At 49.4% G+C, this 22,540-nt stretch overlaps 1 protein-coding gene across 8 annotated transcripts in view; it reads left to right on the forward strand.

The window, feature by feature from the left end:
* Positions 1–22,338, forward strand: part of SH3TC2 (SH3 domain and tetratricopeptide repeats 2) — a 35,811-nt gene extending 13,473 nt beyond the window's left edge. For 4 of the 8 annotated variants that reach the window (XM_075900244.1, XM_075900245.1, XM_006138117.4 and 1 more), the window contains 17 exons: positions 373–495; positions 1,910–2,014; positions 3,042–3,169; positions 4,490–4,595; positions 5,029–5,172; positions 5,301–5,502; positions 6,247–6,320; positions 7,244–7,439; positions 9,002–9,135; positions 10,555–10,596; positions 10,696–12,405; positions 12,534–12,714; positions 15,513–15,663; positions 19,189–19,311; positions 20,090–20,240; positions 20,944–21,140; positions 21,373–22,338. In XM_075900244.1, the coding sequence (XP_075756359.1) occupies positions 486–495; positions 1,910–2,014; positions 3,042–3,169; positions 4,490–4,595; positions 5,029–5,172; positions 5,301–5,502; positions 6,247–6,320; positions 7,244–7,439; positions 9,002–9,135; positions 10,555–10,596; positions 10,696–12,405; positions 12,534–12,714; positions 15,513–15,663; positions 19,189–19,311; positions 20,090–20,240; positions 20,944–21,140; positions 21,373–21,564 (3,846 nt within the window). In that variant the 5' untranslated portion in view covers positions 373–485 and the 3' untranslated portion in view covers positions 21,565–22,338. The other 4 variants (XM_075900241.1, XM_075900242.1, XM_075900243.1 and 1 more) reach the window with 4 other exon arrangements.
* Positions 22,339–22,540: the final 202 nt, after the last annotated feature.

Below are 22,540 nucleotides of genomic sequence, written 5' to 3' on the forward strand. Positions count from 1 at the left end.
GAGAGGCAAATGAGTCACTATCGGGAATTGCCATGAAACCCAACAACCAGTTTCAGTTCACATCAGAGTGCTCCTAGTTCCCTTTCCCAGGCAGCAGGAACAAAAATAAACACTGAACAAATGAGGGCTGCTGAAGGCAAGCCTGTTGCCCATTCATCATTGCTCCACTGTTGAGACTGCCTGAGACAGACTCATGTCCCCAGTGATGCCCTACCAGGGCTTTTTGGCAAACCCATGATGGCAGCAGAGTGAGTGGATGCAACACTCTGGAAGCTCTGTCATTGTTATTCTTGCTGAGCCACTCCGGGTCCCATGGCCAAGAATACTCTCCTCTGTGTCTGATCTGCTCCATCTGCACCATGTATTCTTCAGGTGAAGAGCCGGATTCCTGTTCTCCCACTCCAGCTGGCCTTCTGGCCTCTTGGTCCAATCTGCAGAACTACACAGCTGCGCCTCCAGAAAAATGTGGAGACCCGGTGGAGACCATGGCATCAGGTACCTGAACCCTGGAAAAGGGGAGCAGCCCACTGGGTCAGCCAGATAGACACTTCAGTGTTGGTGCCAATCAGCCTCCTGCAGGGCTACTGGCCACTTGGGGTTGGAGATAAGGGTCCCCCTGTTATAACAGCAATATGAGCATTAAATATTGGGAGAGGAAATTAAAAATTGATATGGGGGAGGGACTTGTTAAATGAATACTAATCTTTGAGGTAGTGGTTTAGTGGCTAGGGCAATACATAGGAGTCAGGAGACTTACAGTCTATTTCAGGCACTGCCACTGACTCACTTCCTGGCATTGGGAAAATCCCTGCACTCGTGCCTCAGTTTCCCCATATGTAAAATGGGGGAAATTACTCCTTACACTCTTTTGTAAATTGCTTTGATGTCCTTCAGATGTAAAATTAAATATTAACATTTAGTTAAGGGCTTCTGTGTGTAAGCAGAGCTCACTAAAATGAGCAGCCAGAGGCTGTCTTTTCTACTGCTAACTATAAATATGGTTTATAATTCCATGTGCAAATGGCAGTTTATTTTACAACTGGCAAAGCTGACTGAACAAAAAGAACATTAAAGAATAGTTATGGTCAGAAAAGTGACTTACAAAAGCAGCTGCACTGTTCCATTCTCCTATCTCTTGGTGCACGTACATCTTACAAGTCATATCTGCTTACTGCCAAAAGCTGGGTTTTAATCCTGTTATCCCTGCAGAGCCAATACAGCTGTGGAAGAGCAAGCTGGAGTTTAATGCACTTCAGGCGTCATTAATGTAATTGCCAACTAAAGTTCCGATTCCAGAATCTTTATGGCAATGGTTGATGATGTGTGAAGCAGAAAGAATGCAGCTTGATTTTCAGATACTGGCCTGAGCCAGCAATTAAGAAAATCTCATTTTGACTGGTAAAATGATGAGTAAGATGGGTGAGATTCTGTGGCCTCCATTGTGCAGGAGGTCAGACTAGATGATCATAATGGTCCCTTCTGACCTTAAAGTCTATGAGTCTATAAGTAAGAAGTTATGTAAATTACTGAGCCTCCTACACTGAAGAAGAAAGAAGAATTACTACAGGATCTCCCAAGATGTGACTTTTAATTTATGGGGTCTTATTACTGCCTGGATCAGCATGCTATGGGTCTGAAGCAAAAGCAGGAAGAGAAATACACCACAACTCAGTGCTACCCCTGTCCTGGGGCAAAACCAGACAGTCATTAAGGGATATACTGTGGTGATGGCCTTTAGAAAACAACAGTCCCACTAATCTCGCTCTCTTTCATTCGTGAGTCAGGGTGATAGAGAGAGGTAGCTTGATTGTGTACAGTAACTTTGGTTTAAGAACTGGTGGAAGGTAGAATAGATGGTATCTCCTCTATGAAAACTGGCAACCACCTTTCTGTCTCCATGTCCTGTTAGGTAACTCCAGGCTGCTGGATCCAGGAGATCAGTCTGTACAGTTAGCAGAGGGGGCTCTGGAGACCGAATCTGTATCATTGGCTGTAGGGGAGAGATTTCCAACTGGTAAGAGATTGTCTTGTCTGTGGTCACTGTTTCTAATGATAGTATGTAGCAAAGACTAACCATCTGCAAATAGATCTTCCCACCAGTTTCTCCTCTTTAATGTTAGCATCCAGAGAAACTATTTGGGGGTGAGGGCTAGTCTGACCGGTGTTATTTTAGCAAGGTAGCGAACTGAGGGTCAGAGGCATGGATGTAGCATGGGAGAGTAATCTCTGTGCCAGGCAGCTTTAATGCCAGGACACATCAAGGCTTGTCAAATGTCTCCATGTCCCGTGTTATAATAGCCTCCTCCTTCTTTACAGCCTAATCACCCTGATGGGCTGTAGGTAATCCCCATTCGGCCTAATGGAAGTTCATGAAAGTGAAAGATTGAGCAGCAGATGGAGGAAAGCCAGTGCAGGCAGGTGTGCAAGCTTCTCCCACTCAGTTTCACCAAGGAGCCTCCATGTGGGGTCTGCAGCTCTGCAACTGCCCTCTTTCTATTCCACACAGCTAGTCCTGAAGCCTGCCCTCTACAGAGCCAGCCTTCAGTTAGGGTTGCCAGGTATCCGATATTCACCTGGACAGTCCGGTATTTGCCTCCAGCTTCCCTGTGCTTACCGGGTCAGAGCTGTGGGGTTTTAAAAATGGTGCCCAAGATGGCGGCTGTCTTAAAGGGGCAGCCTCCTTTAAACATTTTTTTTTTTTGCTTGACAACTTTGGTCTCCCCCCTCCCCCTTTTTTTTTTCCTCGACAGAATTATTTCCCGGTGTTTTTTTTGCGGGGGGTGTTCGGTATTTTTTGTTAAACCATCTGGCAACCCTACCTGCAGTCAGCCTGTGTAATGCACAGCCACGTGGTGACTTTGTGTGTGGATAAGCCTTCCAAACTGACTTTTCATCTAGTCCAACCCAACTAGACTCGTGTTTGGTCTAATGATGAGGTCAGTACACAACATGGCCAAGTAGAAGTGGTGCTTGGGGTATTTTCTTTTATTTTTTACATACAACAGTGGCTCTTCTTTAATCAGCCATGTTTCATTTTCAAGAGATTGCACTCGTGTTCTCGGTTGAGAGTCGCGCATCTCAGTGTGTCAACTCCCAGCTGCAGGAGGCATCAAGGAAGAAGCTGTGGGCCCTGGAAAATGACAACAAGGATGTCTGCGATCTTTTCAAGGTGAGAGTCCCAGGTGCGTGCACATGAGAGGGAGAGAGGGTGGAAGGGGAACTGCTCCCATGCACCGTGATTCTCACATGGGGTGAGAGGAGAGTGCTGGGCGATAGAGGAAGCCAAAGAATTGTGGGATTTTCAAAGGTGTCTGAGGAAATTGAGGCCCTCTGAAAGTTAGGCTACATAGACAGATGGACCAATAACCACTTTGGAGATAGCAGAGTTCCCTTTCATTTGTGTCAGCTGGGGTTCACAGAAGATATAGAGATGTTGTAAGATTGAATGTAAAAAGATGCTGTGTAGTGCCTGATCTAGGCTTCCGTCTCAGTTCTTTGAGTCCCACTGATAGCTAGTGTGTTGATAGTTCTGTTATGACCCCAGCTGCTGGAAGTTTAGAAGAAGGTAGAGTATAAGTGCTGGTGACAAGGGAAAGTCTCTTTATCTCAAGAGGCAGATCTACGGCCCTCAGAATCAGACAGTTCCTTAGATCAAGTCACTGGAAGGAAAGATTTCTTACACCCCTTGAATCCAACTACATGTTGGTTTGGGAGGTGTCTTTGTCTTGACTAAACACTGCCACACCAAACCTGTAAAACTTTACAAATATCTTCATTTCATAAGCAGAAGTGCACTGGGCATGTGCAAAACAGCTAGTAAAGGATTTTCTGGGAAGAGAGTCAACTCCCTCTCACTCATTCTGCTGCATCAAAGAGCATCAGCGATAATATGGAGGGAAAAACTGATGAGATTCGGTCCTTCCTTTTGGAAGGACCCAACTTGCACAACCATAAGCAGGCAGCAAAGCCCTGCTTATAACCTTGGCCATGAGCTCAGAGTCCAGGAGCTCCAGGTTGGAGCACAACTGAATCCTGGCTCTGTATCCCAGTTCTAGGTCCTTCCATTATTAGCAAACATGAAATGTACCATTGACACCCCTTTTGTCTTCTCTCACGCTACACCTACACAGCTTCCCTCTTCTGCAAGAGCCTTACAAATGAAGTGCAGATTAGCATTTTGCTGTGCTTCATTTGCATAATTAATTAGGAGCCATTTTTGCGCTAGAGACTTTTGCGCAAAACCCCCCTCTTGCGCAAGAGCCATTCTTCTAGAAAAAATGAGGAAGAACGGCTCTTGCGCAAGAGGGGGTTTTTGCGCAAAAACGGCTCCTAATTAATTATGCAAATGAAGCATGGCAATATGCTAATCCACACTTCATTTGCATAGGCTCTTGCGGAAGAGGGAAGCTATGTAGATATAGCGCCAGAGCAGAAGTTTCAGGTGAACACCAGGGGCTTCTCACGTCCTTGTGCTATCTTCTGTCTGTAGGAGCTGTCAGCCAGGCTGGTCTGCATCCAGACCCAGAAGGATCGGTTCCTCCTTACTTTCAAGACTATAGAAGAAATCTGGAAGTTTTCCACATATTTGGCTTTAGGTAAAGCATTCATCACACCAAGTAGGAGGAGGGATGGCCAGTAAGTAGGGATATTGAATAAGTTCCTCAACTGCCCCATGCCACAGAAAGCCTGTGAGTAGGCGTTAGGAAGCCATGCCAGGGATGCAATCGGCTAATGGGGTGGAAAGCTTAATGAATGAGGGATGGTGCAGGAGAAATATGGAACACGTACCCATCTTCAGATTTATGAAGCCACTGTCCAGCTCAGTGCAAAGGAACTGAGTCCATATCTGCTAACTGCTCCATTGCATACAATGGAACAGGGACAAGATCAACACCAAGGAGGCTGTTGCTGCACGGGTTACAGACAGTTGCTGTGATGCATGGCAGAAACAGGACTTTGTCCTTTTGCAGTCTGGGAGTAAATGGAAAAGGAATGTGTTTAGCCTATGTTCTTTCTGTGGTTTATCAGGCTACGTGGCGTGCTGTTTGGAGCATTTTCTCTTCGACCACGGGTACTGGCTGAACTGTTCTCTGGTGGAGGACACTGAGATCCGAGTTACTGTAGATGAAGATCACTTGGCCACCATGTACCTGGGTCTGCTAATTCAGGAAGGTAAGATGCAAGTGCCCATCTGGGGACATGCATTCCAGCAACATTGTAGGTGCAGAACCATTCTGGGTTACAGAGCACATGGGTATGTCAGGAACAACTGCTAATTACTACCCTGCTTCTCTCTGTAGGTAACTTCTTTTCCAGAGCAGTGCTCAATGTGCTTGAGCCCCTGGAGGGGGGTGAGGAAAGCTTGAGGCTCCACAAGAACGAGGTAGTCCATGTGAAGGACATCGGGGAAGAATCCAAATGGGAAGGGATGTCCTTATCGACAGGTCAGCGAGGCCTGGTGGCCGTGGCAGCCGTAGAGCCACTACCCCACCCGTTTTATCAGTAAGTACACTGGCCATCATGTTTCACACAAAGGGCCATGCTGCCCACTCTGTTTGTTCCTGATCATGGCACATTCACAGTCTGCAGTGCCAAGGCAGCACCAAATCCGGGGCATGGGAGTATTCTTATCACTGAGCTAAGGGGTAGCTCTTTGTACCTGGACAGTACTGGTCTGGAATTTTAGCACAAAGGCTTAATTCTGGTTTCACTCTGAGGTGGCTCTTTGACTTTAGTGGACTTATTCTTGATTTATGCTGGTGTAACTGGGAGGAAAAGCACAGCCCAAGGTTTACATAAAGTTGGCTGAAGCTGAAGACTGCCCCAGTGACTGGCTGTTGAGGAATTCATATTAATAGTATGGCCCCTCATGACAGATACCTGGCTAAGCCATCGTGACACGGACATCACTCACAACAACCGTTGTACTTGCTCAATGAAACTCCAATTTCCAATAGCCTGTGAAATTCATCATGCTTTTATGAGGGTGTCATTTTATATGTTACACAAGAGACACTCAGATGACTATACTTGCACTTCTTACGTACTGCCACCCTAGCAATACAGTATGCCCAGGATTAGTGGATTACCAGCAGTGGACATGTGCCATGTAAGCTCCTGATACCTAAGGACCCAGCTGAGCTACTTTTTGACAATGTGGCTGGTGGCCTCAGAACACAAATATTTATCGAGGGAACAATTCTCAGAGAGAACTGATGTGTTTACCCAGGACTTTCTCCTCTTTAGGTGGTTTCTGAAGAATAATCCAATGAGCTGCGGTGTCTCCCAGGAGATCAACGGGTCAACCTCTCAGCCAATTGGTGTGTGCACCTTTGTAATATTTTCAACATGAGGCCACTTGGTTCTTACAAAGCTGGGTTCAGCTATGGAAAAGTCTACCCTGCAGATGCACAAGGAACATCTCTCTTGCTCCAGGAGTGACGCTTGAGTTACAGGAAGCAAAGGAGGAAAGAAAAGTAGCATCTTCACATTCTCCAGCAATCTGCATGGGGGCTTGAGACAACATGTGCTTTGAAAGACTGACCTTAACAACTTGGGGAAGAAAGAGCTGCCATGTTGACACTCTGCAGCATCTTCTTATATTCTTTTCTCCCCTTTCCATCTTACCTTTATTCTCTCTTTTCTCTAATGCCTCTGTCTCCTTTGGGCCTGAATTTTAAACAATTAGGCACACAGACATGCACATGCCATAGCACATCGAACTTGTGCCTGCAATCCCTGTAACACCTGGGTGAGTGCATTTGCACATAGTCAGTTCTGGGCATTTGCCTCCTCTTGGATTTGGTATCTGCATGTGCAAATTAGGCACATAACTGGGTGCAAGTACATGTCTACGTGCAAGTCAGATCATGAAATGTTCATAGACATTACCGGCAAACTCTAAGTGATGTTCTACCCAGAGTCACTTCTGCAGTGAGCAGTATGATGCAGAGAACTATGCATTTAATTTCCCCCACCAATATTCGTTATCAGGACTATTTGCAGGGTTTTTTGTCTTTGTCCATCAAGCATGTGATCTGCTTGTGTTTCTTATTCTACCCTCCCATTAATATCACAAGCATCTTCACAGAAACCACAGAGGAGCAGATCAATCAGGGAGACTGGTATCCTGTTTCCAACATGGTTTCTTATTGCCCATCCTACTTCCAGCTAGGGGAGGTTCAAATATGATTCGCAGTTGGGCCAACCAATTGAAATCAGGTTGTTTCTCTGTGTTTCTCAGGCAAGGGGAGGTGCACAGCCACTGAAGATCACAGAGGGAAAGGATGGGATGAACTGAGTTTCTCCAAGGGAGACAGCATAGAGATTGTTGGTTTTCTTATACCAGGACTGCAGTGGTTTGTGGGGAAATCCACAAGCAGTGGGACCATTGGCTTTGTCCAGAGCAAACACATAGCAGCAGAGACTCGTGAACCTTTGTAAGTAAGTTGCTATTTTCCAGACAAACTCCTGGGGAGGGAGGGAGTAAGGGAGGGAAGGACTGACTAAGATCCATTCCAGGTATGTGCAGAAATCCCGATTTCCTGGCAAGAGTTATGTCTAGATTCCACCCCAGGTGTGCTGAGAAACCAGATATTCCCTACGAACAATAAACAGACTGAAGGAATCAGATCTTCTCACAGTCTTGGATTTCACTTTGACCCCCAAGCTCCTGGTCCCATTTGAAGTGAAAGAGGCTGCAAGTGAATGTTCCCCACATTCAGGTCTGCCCTGGGTGAAGTGAGGCGAGAGACCCCATAGCTCTATTTGGCAGCATTATTTTGGAATAACTGATGTTATTCCAAAATAACAAAGAGTGTATCTACACTGCCAGCATTTATTTCAAAATAATGGAGAGCTGGAGGACTTACTCCAACTCCTGTAACCCTCGTTTTATTCCTTTGACTTCCTGCTGTGTAGACAATGCCAAAAACCAATTTAAGCTATTTCTATTAAACCAAGCAATTGATACAGCTCAAGTTGTGTCACTGAATTTGATTTCAGCCCTGCTGTGTAGACGTACCCTTTGAGAGGGTCCCAAACTGAGTGATGTTGCAACATGGTGCACAGGGTCTCAGCGCTGCCCAACGCCCCTTCTACTTACAAAGAGGCAAACAGGCCACACCTGGGTGGTGCTGCATCCCACTTTAGCCACTTGAAATGTAGCAAGGTTTGTTAGCTGTCACATTCCCTTTGTCTCAGGAAGTTCTCAGCCTGATGTTTGTGCCTGCTAACAACAGTATTATTCTGGTCTACAGTTTGTTTTATAGTTTGTTACACTCGTGCTGCTGCTCCTCCCCTTATCTGTGTCACACAACAATTGGCTCCTCTCCACCCTTTTAATATCAGTTGTAAATGTTTATTGGCCGCATAGCTTTGTCAGAGGCTGCAAGTTCCTCTTAAGGTGATGCACAATGTGCCCCGAAGGAGGCAGAAGAGAGCATTCAAAAGAGTTATTTTCTCCAGCCTCCTTCCTGTGTCAACCATCAGGTCAATGCACCCACTTTGACACAGCTCTATACTGAGTGACATTAAACACCTGCTTCTACACCATCAAAAGGAAAAGGCAAGAGCCACCAGATGAGGCAGGCAGCAACCCCCACACTCCGTACAAGCCTTGGCACTTTGGCAGTGGCCTCTGTTGGCTAATGGAGGACATAAGCCCCAACTAAAGATAATGGCAATGAGAAGGGGGGGGGGGGGGGCGTGCAGATTCACAGAATTAGTGTTTGGGTCTGTTTATCACAGGTTTTCCAATGTCTCAAGCAGCCATTTCTGAGGCTAGAATAACTCAAGATCTTGTCTCCTTGGGGCTTTTATTGCCTAGGTGGTGGAAATAGCTGGACTCCTGCATCCAGCCAGGGCAGAGCTGGTGGTGCAGGGAGGTGGGAGCCCTGTCTCAGCCTGGAGGCAGAGCTGTGGTAGGGATGGGGAGATTAGGTCCGGGTGACATGGGAGAGCTGTGCTGGCTGATTCTCCCGGGTTTGTGCCCCAAACACAGGGGAAAGTGTTCAGTGTTTCTCAGTGAAGATGAGAAATCCTCCCTTCTCCTCCCATGCAACAGCAGCGAGCAGCACTACACCAGCCTCCTTGGGGACCTGGCCCGCACAGACATCACCTCTGTGTACAGACTTGGTGAGTGCCCCGAGCTGCTCGGCTCTCACATTCACAGCTCCTTGGCCTTGCATCCCTTCTCTTCTCACATGGCTGACTCTAGCACAGTCCCGTCCTTTCGCCCACATTCAGACCTTCAGGGGGAATGAGCTGCTAAGAGGGTTCATGTCTCACACTGGTCCTAAGATTATAGGGAGATCTCCATATAGACCTGCCTCAGGACCCAGAGATCAGGCAGGGTCATCCTAATGCTAAGCTCTAATTCACCAGTAGAGGGTGCTGCACTTAACTGGTCCTGGCCTAGAATAACCTGCCTGTAGGTGCTAATGCTTCACCCAATCCCCAGCCCATAGGAAATGCCTTCTCATGGGCTGTGTCTAAACTACATGGCTCCGTCGACGGAGCCATGTAGATTAGGGTTATAGGCAAAGGGAAATGAAGCGGCGATTTAAATAATCGCCGCTTCATTTAAATTTACATGGCTGCCGCGCTGAACTGACAAACAGCTGATCAGCTGTTTGTCCGCTCGGCGCGCTAGTCTGGACGCTTCCCTGCCGACATCAAAGCCCTTTGTCGGCAGCCCCATTATTCCTCGTGGGATGAGGTTTACCGGGGCTGCCGACAAAGGGCTTTGATGTCGGCAGGGGAGCGACCAGACTAGCGCGCTGAGCGGACAAACAGCTGATCAGCTGTTTGTCGGCTCAGCGCGGCAGCCATGTAAATTTAAATGAAGCGGCGATTATTTAAATCGCCGCTTCATTTCCCTTTGCCAAAACAACAAATCTACATGGCTCCGTCGATGGAGCCATGTAGTTTAGACGTATCCATGCTGTGAGGCAGCCCCACTGAGCTCTTGGCAGAGGCAGCTCCTTCGGGAGAGGGGATTGGATGAATTAGCGAAGCCTTTTCAAAAGGACTAACTGTTGGGAGGCAAAAAGAATTCAAAGGTTTTCCTTGTCAAGTGGGAGACATGATGCTCATTTCTGGATTCATGCTGGGATTCTGGGATGGATAAATGGTTCAAGTGAAAAGGAGTGATGTTTGCTTGTTAGAGCAAACCAAAAAGTACAATAATGCTCCCCACTTACAATTTGTTTCCTGGAGTGCCTCATTGTCAGTGAGAGATGGTGTTGATAAAATCCTGAGTCACAAAAGACGACACCCTCTTGTTTCCTGTGTGGGTACCAATACCCAATAAAACCCCCTGTCCCACAGTTGGGAACTATTTTCCCATGTTCTCGCATTGATCTCAGTCCTTCAGGATGGGGGCAGGGAATTGAAATTCTAGCTGAACTCAAAATCCACTCCATTATGTCAGATCACCATTGTTTAGCCAAGTTTCAGCATCCTGGAGAAGGGCACCAGAACTCTTCTAGGATTTGTTTTGCAGTTACAGTACTTGCTAGCACTGACCACATTTTATTTCTGTTGGCTGTGTAGCTGGTTTCGAACCTACAGCCATGTTCCCAGGAGGGCCCTCTGGTGAGTACATGTGAATGAGATGTCCTCTGTGCCTCTGGATTTGGAGGAGGAATCTCCATGTGGGGAAACATTTCTCTGTGGTCTATCCATCCCTTTCAGAGGCTGCTCTTCAAGGGTGTAAGGATATCCAGCTGCTCAGGACGTGGGAGGAAGGTGCTGCAAATGGCCTGTCCACCCCTAGTGACTCAGAGCAGTCTAGTCCAGAGGGCGAAACACCCCTCACTGCCCTGGAAGAATTTCTTCGGCAGGAGTCAGATGACCTTGATGACCCCAAGTTCTTTATTGACCTGAATGCTGGCAACATGGAAGATGCTAGAGTCTTTGATCCCATACTGACCTTCCTTAACCAAGGGTGCTATGTGGCCCATTTCCAAAGCCTCTATGACCTCTCATTTTCCTTCCTCCAGTCCACTTTCTACAGCTTCCCCGATGAAGACAAACTGGTCTTGTTCCTTGAGACTTCCAGAAACTGGGCCAAGAGGACTCACTTATGCTGGGCTCACATCAGGCTCTGTTTCCTGCTGGGTAGACTGTGCATCAGAAGGGTCAAGTTCTCGCAGGCCCGTGTCTATTTGGAAGAAGCCATGAGCATCATGGACAAGGGGTTTGATGACCTGCCCCTCCTGGTTGCACTGCATGTGAACCTTGCTGCCATCTACCTGAAACAGAAGATGAGGCACAAGTTCTCCTCCATGCTGGGGAAAGCTGTGGCCCTGCTAGTCTGCTTGCCTGGACACTGCTTCAGCTCTGAGAATGAGATGGAGCTCGTGAAGTACCTCCTGAGGGAAGCCATCGCCGTGGGCAATGCTCCCTTGGAGGCCCGGGCCTGCTTTCTTGTTGTCAAGCTCTTCCTGCAATTGGGCAAGCATGATGAGGTCCTGCCCTTTGTGGAGCACCTTCAGTTCCTCGCTACCTGCTTCTCCAGCCAGGACTCGAGTGCCACATCCTTGGACACCACTCCAATCCTGAGCTATCTCTATGATAAGAAGTACTTGCCACACATGGCGTTGGCTTCCATCAGGATATCTGCTCTCAGTGACATAAAGGGGACACCATCGCCGATATGGAGAGCTGGTTTAGTCCTCCAAAATACCTCCAAGCTCCTGGGAAGCCAGCTGAGTAGGAGCAGCATCCCAGCTATCGCTTGCCTGTACCTCCGGCATGCATTGGTCTTCTCCCATGAGAGTGGAGCGGTGCCCATCCAGAGGGCATTGTGTGCTGTCCTGTCCAAAATGTACCTCCAGCATGGCAAGTTAGATGGAGCACTTTATTACTCGGCCAGAGCCGTAGCCCTTGGCAGGCTGATGAGTGAGGAGGAGGCCTTCGAATCTTCCCTCTCCTTGGGGTGGATGTATGTTCTGGCTAGCCAGCCAGCTAAGGCTAAGGAGATCATGTTGCAGCTCCTGCATTCTCTGCGTGAGACAGACAGTGTTACTCAAGATGGGGCAGTTCACAACCTCCTGGCTATTGCCCTCAAAGAAGAAGGACAGGTGAAGGAGGCAGCAGAGAATTACCTATGGGCCCTAAACAAAGCCAAGGAGACAGGCAACAGGCGGAACCAAGCTATTGCCCTGGCCAACTTTGGGCACCTGACTCTTTCATGCAGAGCAACCCAGCTGGCAGAGAGCTATTTCCTCCAGTCTGTTCAACTCTACATTGAACTCCAGGGTGTTGAAGACTCCGAAATAGAGCTGGCGCAGGTCCTGCTGTGCCTGGCGCAGGTCATGGTGAACAGACACAGGATAAAAGACAGCAAACTCTGTTATGAGCTGGCACTGGTGTTTGCCATAAAGACACACAATGTGAAGAGTGAGTATATTAATTAAGGTTTTGTAGGGGGAGGAGGATATACAGGGAAGATATTTGCCCCTCTGCTGCATCTTATTAGATCTCTAATGTGTCCTATTTAATCATGCCATCTTCCACATACCATACAGGTCAGCTTCATATCACTCAGTCCCTCTGCCATTTCTACAGCAAAGTATCCCCAAATCCTGGGGCCTGCATTACCTACCATGAGCACTGGGTATCCCTGGCACAGCAGCTGCAGGACAGGGAGATGGAAGGGAAAGTCCTGCAGATCCTCAGCCAGCTCTACCAGATGCTAGACAAACCTACGTAAGTCATTCCCAAGATCAGACCCATTGCAGAGGATGCTAGCTGGGAGTCTCTGCTTATAACCTTTCAGATCTACAGGGCATGGTCTCCAGTGGGCCTTGAAGAAGGAGAGGTTATATGTGTCATGGCACTTAGTGTGGCTCAAATTCTATCAGCAGAAGTTACTAAAAAGGCAACATTTGCCAGCCTTTACTAAGCCATTTCTGCTGGTATTTCATGTTGTAAATAATGGGGGAAATGGTTTAATTACAGATACAACTTGGCAAATGTTGAAACTTTAATAGTGACCAGTGTTCCTTGTAAGCTAGTGATGGGCAACCAGTGGGCTATTTGTGGCCTATCAGGGTTCTCTGGCTGGCCCACAAGACATTTTGTTTTTTGTTGTTAATGTGCAGAGTTGCCAGATTCCATTGGTTACTGTCCGCATAGTTTTCTTCCTACAAGTATTACTTAAGTAACACACATGTAAAGCAAGGGCATGTGAAGTGCAGTCTGTGCTGATAACATTGACGTGTGCTCCCTCAGTCAGCACTCCTGCAAATTCTAAGTATGCAAGCGCAGTTAGCAAAACTACCCTATCCTGAGAAACCATCTTCATTATGACAATCTTGTGGCCCTCTGAGATGATAGAGGGACATTCATGCGGTCCGCTCACTAGCTTAGGCTGCCCATCACTGCTGTAAGCTGCATGCTTAGACAGACACCCAGGAGAGATTCAAATGCTGTCCAGCTGATTAGCAGAGTGCCCACCGCCGCCCATAGCCAGCAGCATATGTAGAGCACATCTGCACGTGCCTTGGTGCACATAACAACATTGATTCCACACATAGATGGAAAAAATATTGAAGGAACATTGACAGTGACCACTGTGTGATAGGATTTAAAACAGGGGCGGGGAACTGTTTTTGGATTGGGGGCCGCTGACCCACAGAAAAATCAGTCAGATAGGGGGAGGGTTGCACACAAGTGAGAAACAAAAACTACAACAAAAACCCCACCCCATTCTGATGTGCCCCCTGACTGACAAGGAGAAATACATTCTCCACATTTCCTTAGTGCAGTGTTTCTCAACCAGTGGCATGAGTACCCTTAGGGGTACTCGAGAGAAGCCTGGGGGGTACTTCAACAGAACTAGGGTTGCCAGGTGTCAGGTATTCTACCAGACAGTCTGGTTTTTGCGCCCTCTGTCCGGTAAAAAAAATTCAGAAAATACCGGAAATGTGCAATGTCTAGTATTTTCTGTTTTTCCGGTTGGGCGCTGGACGGAAGCCTGGAGGGGACGGGGGAAGTGGCTGAGAGGCGGAGCCGTGATTGGTGCTGGGAGCCTGTGGTAGCGTGCAAAAGCCTGGCAGGGACGGGGGGCCTCCCAGCCACTCCCCCACTCCCGCCAGGCTTCTGTACACAACCAGAGGGAGTTCCAGGCTGGGAGGCGGGGCCGGGATCGGCACTGGGAGCCCTTGGTTGTGTGCAGAAGCTGGGGGGGGGGGAGGCGGGGCGTAATCGGCAGTGGGAGCCCTCAGCTGATTGCGTTTGAGAAGGAGTGATGCCTTGGGGAAGAGGAGAAGCCCTGTCCCTACTCCTGAGCGCTGTTCAAGCACATTGTGACGCCGTAGTCCAGGAGAGAAGCCCACAGGTGCTTTGTCGTTGCGTTTAGGTGCCTTCCATGGGCTCTCAGCCAAACTGACTCGGGTGGAATTTCTGCTTCTTCCCACTGGGACACCCAAAGACCTGGCTAGGAGAGAGTTACCTTCCTACCCATGGTTGCTCCCCCTTCCCCCGCCATTATGTTGCCCCGGCATCTGCGTCTCTCTGCTTTGGGTAGCAGGCGGCTGCTTTGCAGAGCAGGCTCTGCTGCCTCCCCATTGGTTCCCAGCTTGGTGGCTCTTGGTAGTAGCCACACAGGATGTGTGTTTGGGGTGGGTGGGTTTTTTTTTTTTGCTTGACAAAGTTTTAGCCCATGTATTTGGCAAGCCTAAACACAACTGAAATTTGGAGAAAACTGAATTTTTGTTTCAAGTTTTACAGCGCTTTATTATTTTTGTACTTTTTAAACCCCAAAATTCTATCGCATGCCTGGCCACGATTAAGTTGTTTAAACACATGTGTTGCAATAGTAGAAAAAAAATTGTGTGTGTCTGAAAACTGCAAGTACTAGGGGTACTTCTAATTTTATTTTTCTTAAAAGAGGCTACTTATATATTTTTTTAATAAAAAGGGTATTTTATAGAAAAAAGGTTGAGAAACACCGCCTTAGAGCACCAGAGCCCTGTGCGTGTGTTGGGGGGCTGGGGCTGATCCAGGCAAACCGGGTGCCACATCTGGCTTGCCTGGCCCTTAGGTTCCCCACCCCTGATTTGAAACAACAGGAATCCTGTGAACCAACAGGCAGAGCCACCAAACTGTGTGGTACACGTGCATGCTGCTGCCCCCTTCTGGACAAGATGTGACACACTGAAGTGCATGTCAGTTTGCCTGCTAGAGGCTTGGAAAGAGAAGCTAGGCTCCCTTGCTAGTGGAGGTTCCTCTTTTGCTGGAGTGAATGAGAAAGAAAGAGATGTGTTGGGGAGGCCAAATGTTGCTGACTGCAGGCAAGAGCTCTTGGCTTCTGTAGTTGACCTGTGCCATTGCACGCAACAGCAATGTGCTCCACACAGGAGTAACCGTTGTGGGGAGCGTGAAGGAGCTGAAAGGAAGATGGTCCTTGTGCGGCTGTGACAGGGGGAAGGAGTGCAGGATGTTTTGCCGAGTTACAGCTCTACAATTTATCTGTAATTGCTGACCCCTTGTTAACCCTTCAGGTCTCTGAGACGGTCTTTGGACTGCACCAAACAGAGCTTAAGAATCTTCATTGACCTGGGGGAGGCAGCCAAAGCAGCTCATGCCTGGCTGCAGGCTGGGAAGCTGTATTATCTCATGCAAGAGGACGAGCTGGTGGAAATGTACTTCCAGGTAAGGGGGAGGTGGCTGGAAGAGTCTGCCAGGGCAGTTGTTTGCTGCTAATCTGTAAGGGTAGCTACCAATCAGCCAGCCTCTTGTTTGCCAGGAGAGTCTTTGGAAAGACGATCACAACTAGGCAGAGGATCCCCTCACTGTTAACTGGCAAACCATCAGCTGAAGAAGTGGCCACACTGCTATGTGTGGAATTGCACAGGCACAGTTGTCACATGCACAGCCTCCCTTTCCCGTCACTGGGGTTTAGAGACAACCTGCTTGAAAGGCATTGAATTCGTCAGGTGAGACCAGAACTGGGATTTTTCAGACTAGTTGTCAGGGGTTAGGTGCCAAATCCTCTTGAAATCCATGGAGACTAAAGAGCAGCGTTCAAAGGGAAGTGATGAACGTCCCATTGCTTAGGATCAAGACCAGGCAAGGCAAAGCATTAGATCATGTAGAATAGGGAAATAACCCGATTTTGCCAGCTAGGTGGACTGCATCCAGGGGTCGGCAAACTTTCTGAAGTGGCGTGCCAAGATTTAACCCTCCTGCCCTGGACTGCACTGCTCTAGGCTCTCTCCACCGTGTGCCCTGCTCGGTCTCCTGATCTGGCCTCCGCTCCGGCTTTTCCTGTGGGGAGGAGAGGAGCAGCACGCATGCGCTTCCCTGGAAGTTGGATGTGGTACGGAGCCTTGGGGCTTCCCCCGCTCCCTGCAGGAAGCCGGCGCCGGCTCCAATCTTGTAGGAGCTGGATTGCCAGCATGGGCTGGGGTCAGGGTGGCTGTGGGCGGGATTCAGGGAAATGGGTGTAGCAGGGGTGGGTGACCCCAGGGTGTCCAGCCCTGATGGAGGCAGGGTCCATGGTGCCCTCGCCTTCCTGCCAGGACCCAAGGCACCCAGGGGCCAATGCAGCTTTGGGGCAGGGGGATCCCCCACGGGTTTTCCTCTCTCCTCAGCCATCCCTGCTCAGCCTCAGGGCCGCAGCTGGGGTAGCACTCCCCCTCACTTGCACCCCAGCACTCACTTGCATCCCAGAGTGAGCGACCCTCCTCCCTGCAGCTGCTGCACCCCATCCCGGCTCCAGACTGCCCCTGGGAGCTGGCTTAGGGATGCCCATTCCCCCCCGTGGCCTAGCTGCCCCCAGAGCAGCCCCAGCCTCCAGAGCAGCCCCACTCTGCCACGTGGCCCAGCTGTCTCCGGAGCACCCCTGGCCCATGAAGCAGCCGCAGCCCTGCTGGTCGGGCCACGTGGCTGCTGTGGAGCAGGAACCGTGACTGTGGTGAGGCTGCCACAGCAGGGACAGCCTCACCGCAACCCGGCTCCAGCTGCAGCACACAGGGCGGCTGCAGGCCATGCAGCCCCACTAGCCGGGATGTGTGCCACTCAAAATCAGCCTGCGTGCCACCTACGGCATATGTTCCGTACGTTGTTAACCCCTCATGTAGTAGGTTCTAGCCATGTGTAACTTCTACGGCTGCGTCTACACTGGCGCATTCTCACGCAAAAACTCTTTCAGAAGAGAGCGTCTACACTGGCATGTGCTTTTACGCTAGAGCATCCGTACCAGTGTAGACGCTCTCTTGTGCAAGAAAGCTCTGATGGCCATTTCAACCATAGGGCTTTCTTGCGCAAGAAATTCATGTTGCCTGTCTACACTGGCCTCTTCTGGAAGAGCTCTTGCGCAAGAGGGCTTATTCCTGAGCAGGAGCGTCAGAGTTCATACATTAGAATGTCAGCTTACTTGTGCAAGAACATGTGGCCAGTGTAGACAGGCAGCAAGTTTTTGTGCAAGAGCGGCCACTTTTGCACAAGATCGCACCAGTGTAGACACAGCCTATGATTCTAGCATTTGAACAGTGAAGGGGAAAACATCCCTAGATCTCTGTGGAAACATTAATTACAGGAAGCATTCTCCTTTAAAGAGACCCATCAGCCTCAGACTAATCAGCACAGAAGATTAGTCTGGGTTGCTAATGACATGATCTGCTGCTAGGTTGAGCAGTAAAGCAGCACTTGGATGTAGGTAGATTGGCTGTTCTGTCCCTAATTTTACAGCATCAAAACCCCTTTAAACTGGTGGGACTAGCTGGGACAGGGATACAGTGCTAGTAAGAGAGGAGAGAAGCATTCACCTTTACGTCACCTGCATGAATCTACTCCTAGACAGTAGTGGCTGGAAGTTGTCAGTATCAGATGGCTGCTCAGTGACCCATGTGTAATGAATGGGTAGCCTCAGCCTACTTTCTGATGGTCAGGTGTTCACAGCAAGCAAATCAATGGCACCATCATCAGTGGCAGTAATTAATGCTGTGGCTGATGGGTTCAGCTGGGAGGCCATGGATTTAATGAGCAGTGGAGAGTGACCTCTCATTAAGAAAGGGACGTATAGGCTGAATATCAGGCAGCAGCTCCCAACTGTGCAGGTCTACCAGTCTGAGGGAAGATTATTTATGATGCTAAACATACAATAAGGAACAATCCTGCACTGGCTGGGAGATGGCCAGGACCTTATAGCCAAATTCATCAATGAGGCAATTGGGTGTTGCCCACTGACATCAGTGTAGCTCCACGCGTTCTCTCCAACAATAAATTTGGCTCAGCTGGTCTTTCCCCTTTTGATTTTGAGTCCCCCATCATCCTCTGAGTAGGGATGTGAAGGACTGGTCGACTATCTGATAAGCAAATGCTTAAGAGATAGGCAAGAGGCAGCAAGGGGGGGAGTGGAGGGAGGTAGTTCAAAGCAGCAGCACCGTTTGAAGTCTGGGGCCAGACCCCAGGCTCCATGCAGCGTGCTGCCACTTTGAAATGCTGCATGCAGCCCGGGATCAGCTGGGGGCTCCCCTGCTGACCCTGGGCTCTGTGCAGTGCTGCTGCTTTGAAACGCTGTGGGGAGCCTGATGTCAGGGTCCTTGCGGCATTTCGACAGCGCCCACATGGAGCCTGGAATCAGCTAGGGACTCCCCAGCTGACCCTGGGCTCCACGTGGAGCTTTCACCTTTGAAGTGTGTAGCAAGAGCCCTAGGGGTGTTGCTACACTTCAAAGGTGGAGGCGCCCTATTGACTAATCGAATAGTCGATGCAAAATGCATTCGATTTGTCAATATTTAGCATCCTTACGTCTGAGGTAAGGGAGTCCTGACATGCCCAGCGGCAGGGTGGGGGGAAAGCTTGCACAGTTCCGCTTCCTACAAATACTGTTCTCATGTCTTTTGCTTCCCAGGATGTCAGCCTGGCACATCACACCTGCATGAAATTCATGTTCCAGCCTGAACATCAAACTGCACTCTTGTAACTTACAAATGCAATTACCCCAACTGTGCATGCATATGTATGCGTATGTTCTGTGTATCTAAATGCAAACAACCAGTTGGCCTCCCGATCGCTCCCTTCCATGCATAACTACTGCAACTGAGAATACAGACGATGGAGACATTTAGCTCGGTAGGCTTGGGCCTATGTCTCTCGTTAAAGTAAAAACCACCCAGAGAGTCTATGGTGCTGCCTCTCCCAAGCTCTCACCCTGAGTCCTTCTCCTTCTAGGCAGCCATACAGACTGCACTGAAACCAAGGGACTTCTCCTTAGCCATGGACCTGTATGAAGAAGCTGGGGATATCTTTTTCAATGGCAACCGAAACAGGCACCAAGCAGTGGAGTATTACCGGGTATCTACCCAGCAGAGCATTGGCATTGGGGCAAACGGCCACAGGGAGAGCTCCAGCAGAGCGGCATGTTTCGGGGAGTCATTCAGAAAAGGCAATAGAGGAGCTGAAAGGCAAGAGGCGGGATGTGTCAGAGCATGAGACAGCAAGGAGGAGCATGGCACTCTGTGGAGCATGGCCAGAGGTGCAACACATCAGGCAACCTGGCTCTGAAGCCCAGACACACCCACTAAAAGTTGCTGCCCCAGTAAGAGCTCAGTTGTGAGAGGGGAGAGGATACCCCAGGGAGCCTGAGCTGGTGCTTTTCTGTCAGCTCCCAGGATAGACTGAGCACCCACAGAATGATGCTGTAAGCAGGAGAATTGAGTTCTGAGTCTGGCAGGCTACAGGCTGGGGGAAAGTGCTTGGGCTGTAGGGATGCTTCATGGCAGGGTGAATAGCCACAGGGGAACGTGCCAGTGAGGGCTGAAGCTATCTGTGGTACTTACACAGCTCCTCATACTAGCATCTGCAAGGGTTTTCTCCAAAGAGGTAGGGAGGTGGTTTTAATTCCCATTCATAAAGGCTGGGACCAAGAGAGACTAAGTCACTTGCCCAGCTCACACAGGGACGCGTGGCAAAGCAGGGAAGTGAACCTGGCTTTCTGTCATCCCCAGCTCATGCCTTGGCCCGTTCACTGTTCTTCCCCTGTAGTCTGCACCATGGGGCTACTCTGTGTAGTGCAGGGCTTGAACTGGACCTGCCCAAGATAACTGTGGGCTATTGTCCCCTCTCTCCCCAGGGAGGTGCTGTGCCTTTGGCCAGGAAACTACAGGCCACCAGGACAGAGCTGCGACTGTTCAATAAGCTGGCAGAGCTGCACATTGGGCTACGGAGCTATGAGAAGGCGCTGGAATTTGCCACGCTGGCAGCCAGGCTCAGCAGCAGTGTAGGTGAGTGATCCCTCCCCAGGCGCCAGGAGTCTGTCCCCATGAGAGAGTGAGTAGGTGGGAAGAGAGGAAGGTCTGTCTGAATGTATTGGCCTGGAAGGTGAGTTGTTGCTGGATTAATGAAGCTCTACGTGGTCTTTCATTATCTCAGGATAAAGTCTGATTAAGCACGTGGCTGGGGGCTTGGCTGATGGTCTCATGGGAATGCCCAACTCTCCTTCAATGGCATGATGGACACCTGAGTTTGATGGGAAGTTTGTTGGTTTGCTAAAGCCTGAGAAATTCTGGGTGGGTGTAATGTGGTTACTCCTCACTGCTCTGGTTCTTATTTCCCCATGTACCTCCTCACTCTGCATGGACGTTGTTTAACGGGGCAAGAACCGTTAAGGCCAATTCCAGTGTACTGCACTGAGCTGCAGCTTATGTCGAAACAGTCCGAGTAATCCCAGCATACCCAGAGAGTGATACATTGAATTACGTACATGTAGGCATTCATCCCCTGTTAACCTGTGCTGATGGTGACAATGATCCTGTTGATGGCCATGTCCCTGCTGGGCCATCTTTATGCCATTCTCAAATGTCCCTTATTCATAAATGCTCACTCTTCCCCTGACTGCTCGCCTATTCCAGAATTCCTTGGGATTCCTGGGCTCCTTGCTCAATTGCCCAGGAATGCTGGCTGCAGTATCATTGTAACTTTTCCCAGGAGATCAGCTGCACGAGGTGGTTGCATTTCACCGCCTGGCTGCGGTGTACTATTCCCTGCAGATGTATGAGATGGCGGAGGACTGCTACTTGAAGACACTTGCCCTGCACTCTCCTGTGCTGCAGGGTGCAGAAGAGGCCTTGTACTATTCCAAGGTTTACTGCCACCTTGGCAACCTGACCCAGCACAAACTGAAGGTGAGAAGCGGAGCCGTGAGGGCAGAGGACTGGACTGATGTCCCTTCCAGTTCTATGTTTCTGTAGTGTGCTATGCTGAATATAATGGTGTTGCTGGAGTATTAATCCCTCTGCCTGTCCTGGAATTCAGCTGCTAGATCCAGTGGCTGGGCCTGGTCCGGTTCCAGCTCTATCCGCTGGGCACTTCATTTCAAACCAGTCACTCATGTTTTCCCTTGTCCTTTGTGGTTAGGATGAACAAGATGCTGCTGCCTACTTCCTATTGGCTCTTGCTGCTGCCACAGAGCTAGGAGACCAGAAGCTCCAAGGTGCCATACATGCGAAGCTGGCTGCTATATACAATGCTCCCCTGTGGCACAAGAGCCCGGACTGGTGTACTGCCTATAGGGGCAGGTGGCTGAGTGAAGGAGGATATGTCATCTGAGAAGCCACCTGATGGAATCCACATGCTCCAACATGGGAAATAGCTGAACCAAGTTATCTTCCTACCTCACTGCTGAAGAGCAGCCATTTGCTATGAGAGCAACAGCAAACAGTCCATGGATAGCGCTGCACCACAGCCTGTTCCCGAGCTGGGTTATCCTCGCACGTCAAACAGAAAGACCAGCTGTACAGGACAAGACACCCTCCTCTCAGCTCACAGGCAGACTGTGGTCTTGGGTCACCAGGCAACCAGGTGAAATCATCAGCCTTGCCTTGCCAGTTAGTATCACTAACAAAGCACGAAAGCAGGAAACCCCCCCACCAGCCAGACCCCACTTCCAAACCACACTCCCTGCGTGTGCTCTGCTACATGTAGGATGCTAAGTGACATCTCAGTTACCCGCCTGAGTTAGGATAGACCCCAAGTCCAGTGTTTGAGTGCATGTGATGGCGGTTATGGGACTGACCACTAGATGGCACTCCAAGAACGCAGCTGACTGGGGAATGCACTGACACCAATGGTGGGAAAGTGTGTATGATCTTCAGTCTGATGCTCATCTCAGAGCCCTTCCAGACTGGGACTAAGCAAATGGGCCTTTGGGGGCCATTGGTGGGAGCTTTGGCTCTCATTCCAGAAGTATTTTAATGTGTCCAATTGCAAATGTGTTATTTATTTCTGTATTTTCTCTTTGGTCTGCCTCCTGTGTTGGGGGCAGATGAGCTGTCTGGATGCCACACGCCCACCGGCTCCATTATAAAGTATCTGTCATACTAAGCACAACTCACTTCTTCTAATGAGAGAAAAGCGAGATGTTTGTTCCCAAGATTACTCCAGCGCCTATGTGGGTACAGTACATAGGTGGCAGTTTCCCATGCGAGAGGGAGGAACTGTCCCCACTAAAGCCACAGGCACAGGGGCAGACGGGATTCTGACTTTGCAGCATGAAGGGAGTAGGCGGGCAGGTACCATGTGTAGG

Source organism: Pelodiscus sinensis, chromosome 17 (genome assembly GCF_049634645.1).
Source record: "Pelodiscus sinensis isolate JC-2024 chromosome 17, ASM4963464v1, whole genome shotgun sequence".
Taxonomy (NCBI): Eukaryota; Metazoa; Chordata; order Testudines; family Trionychidae; genus Pelodiscus; species Pelodiscus sinensis.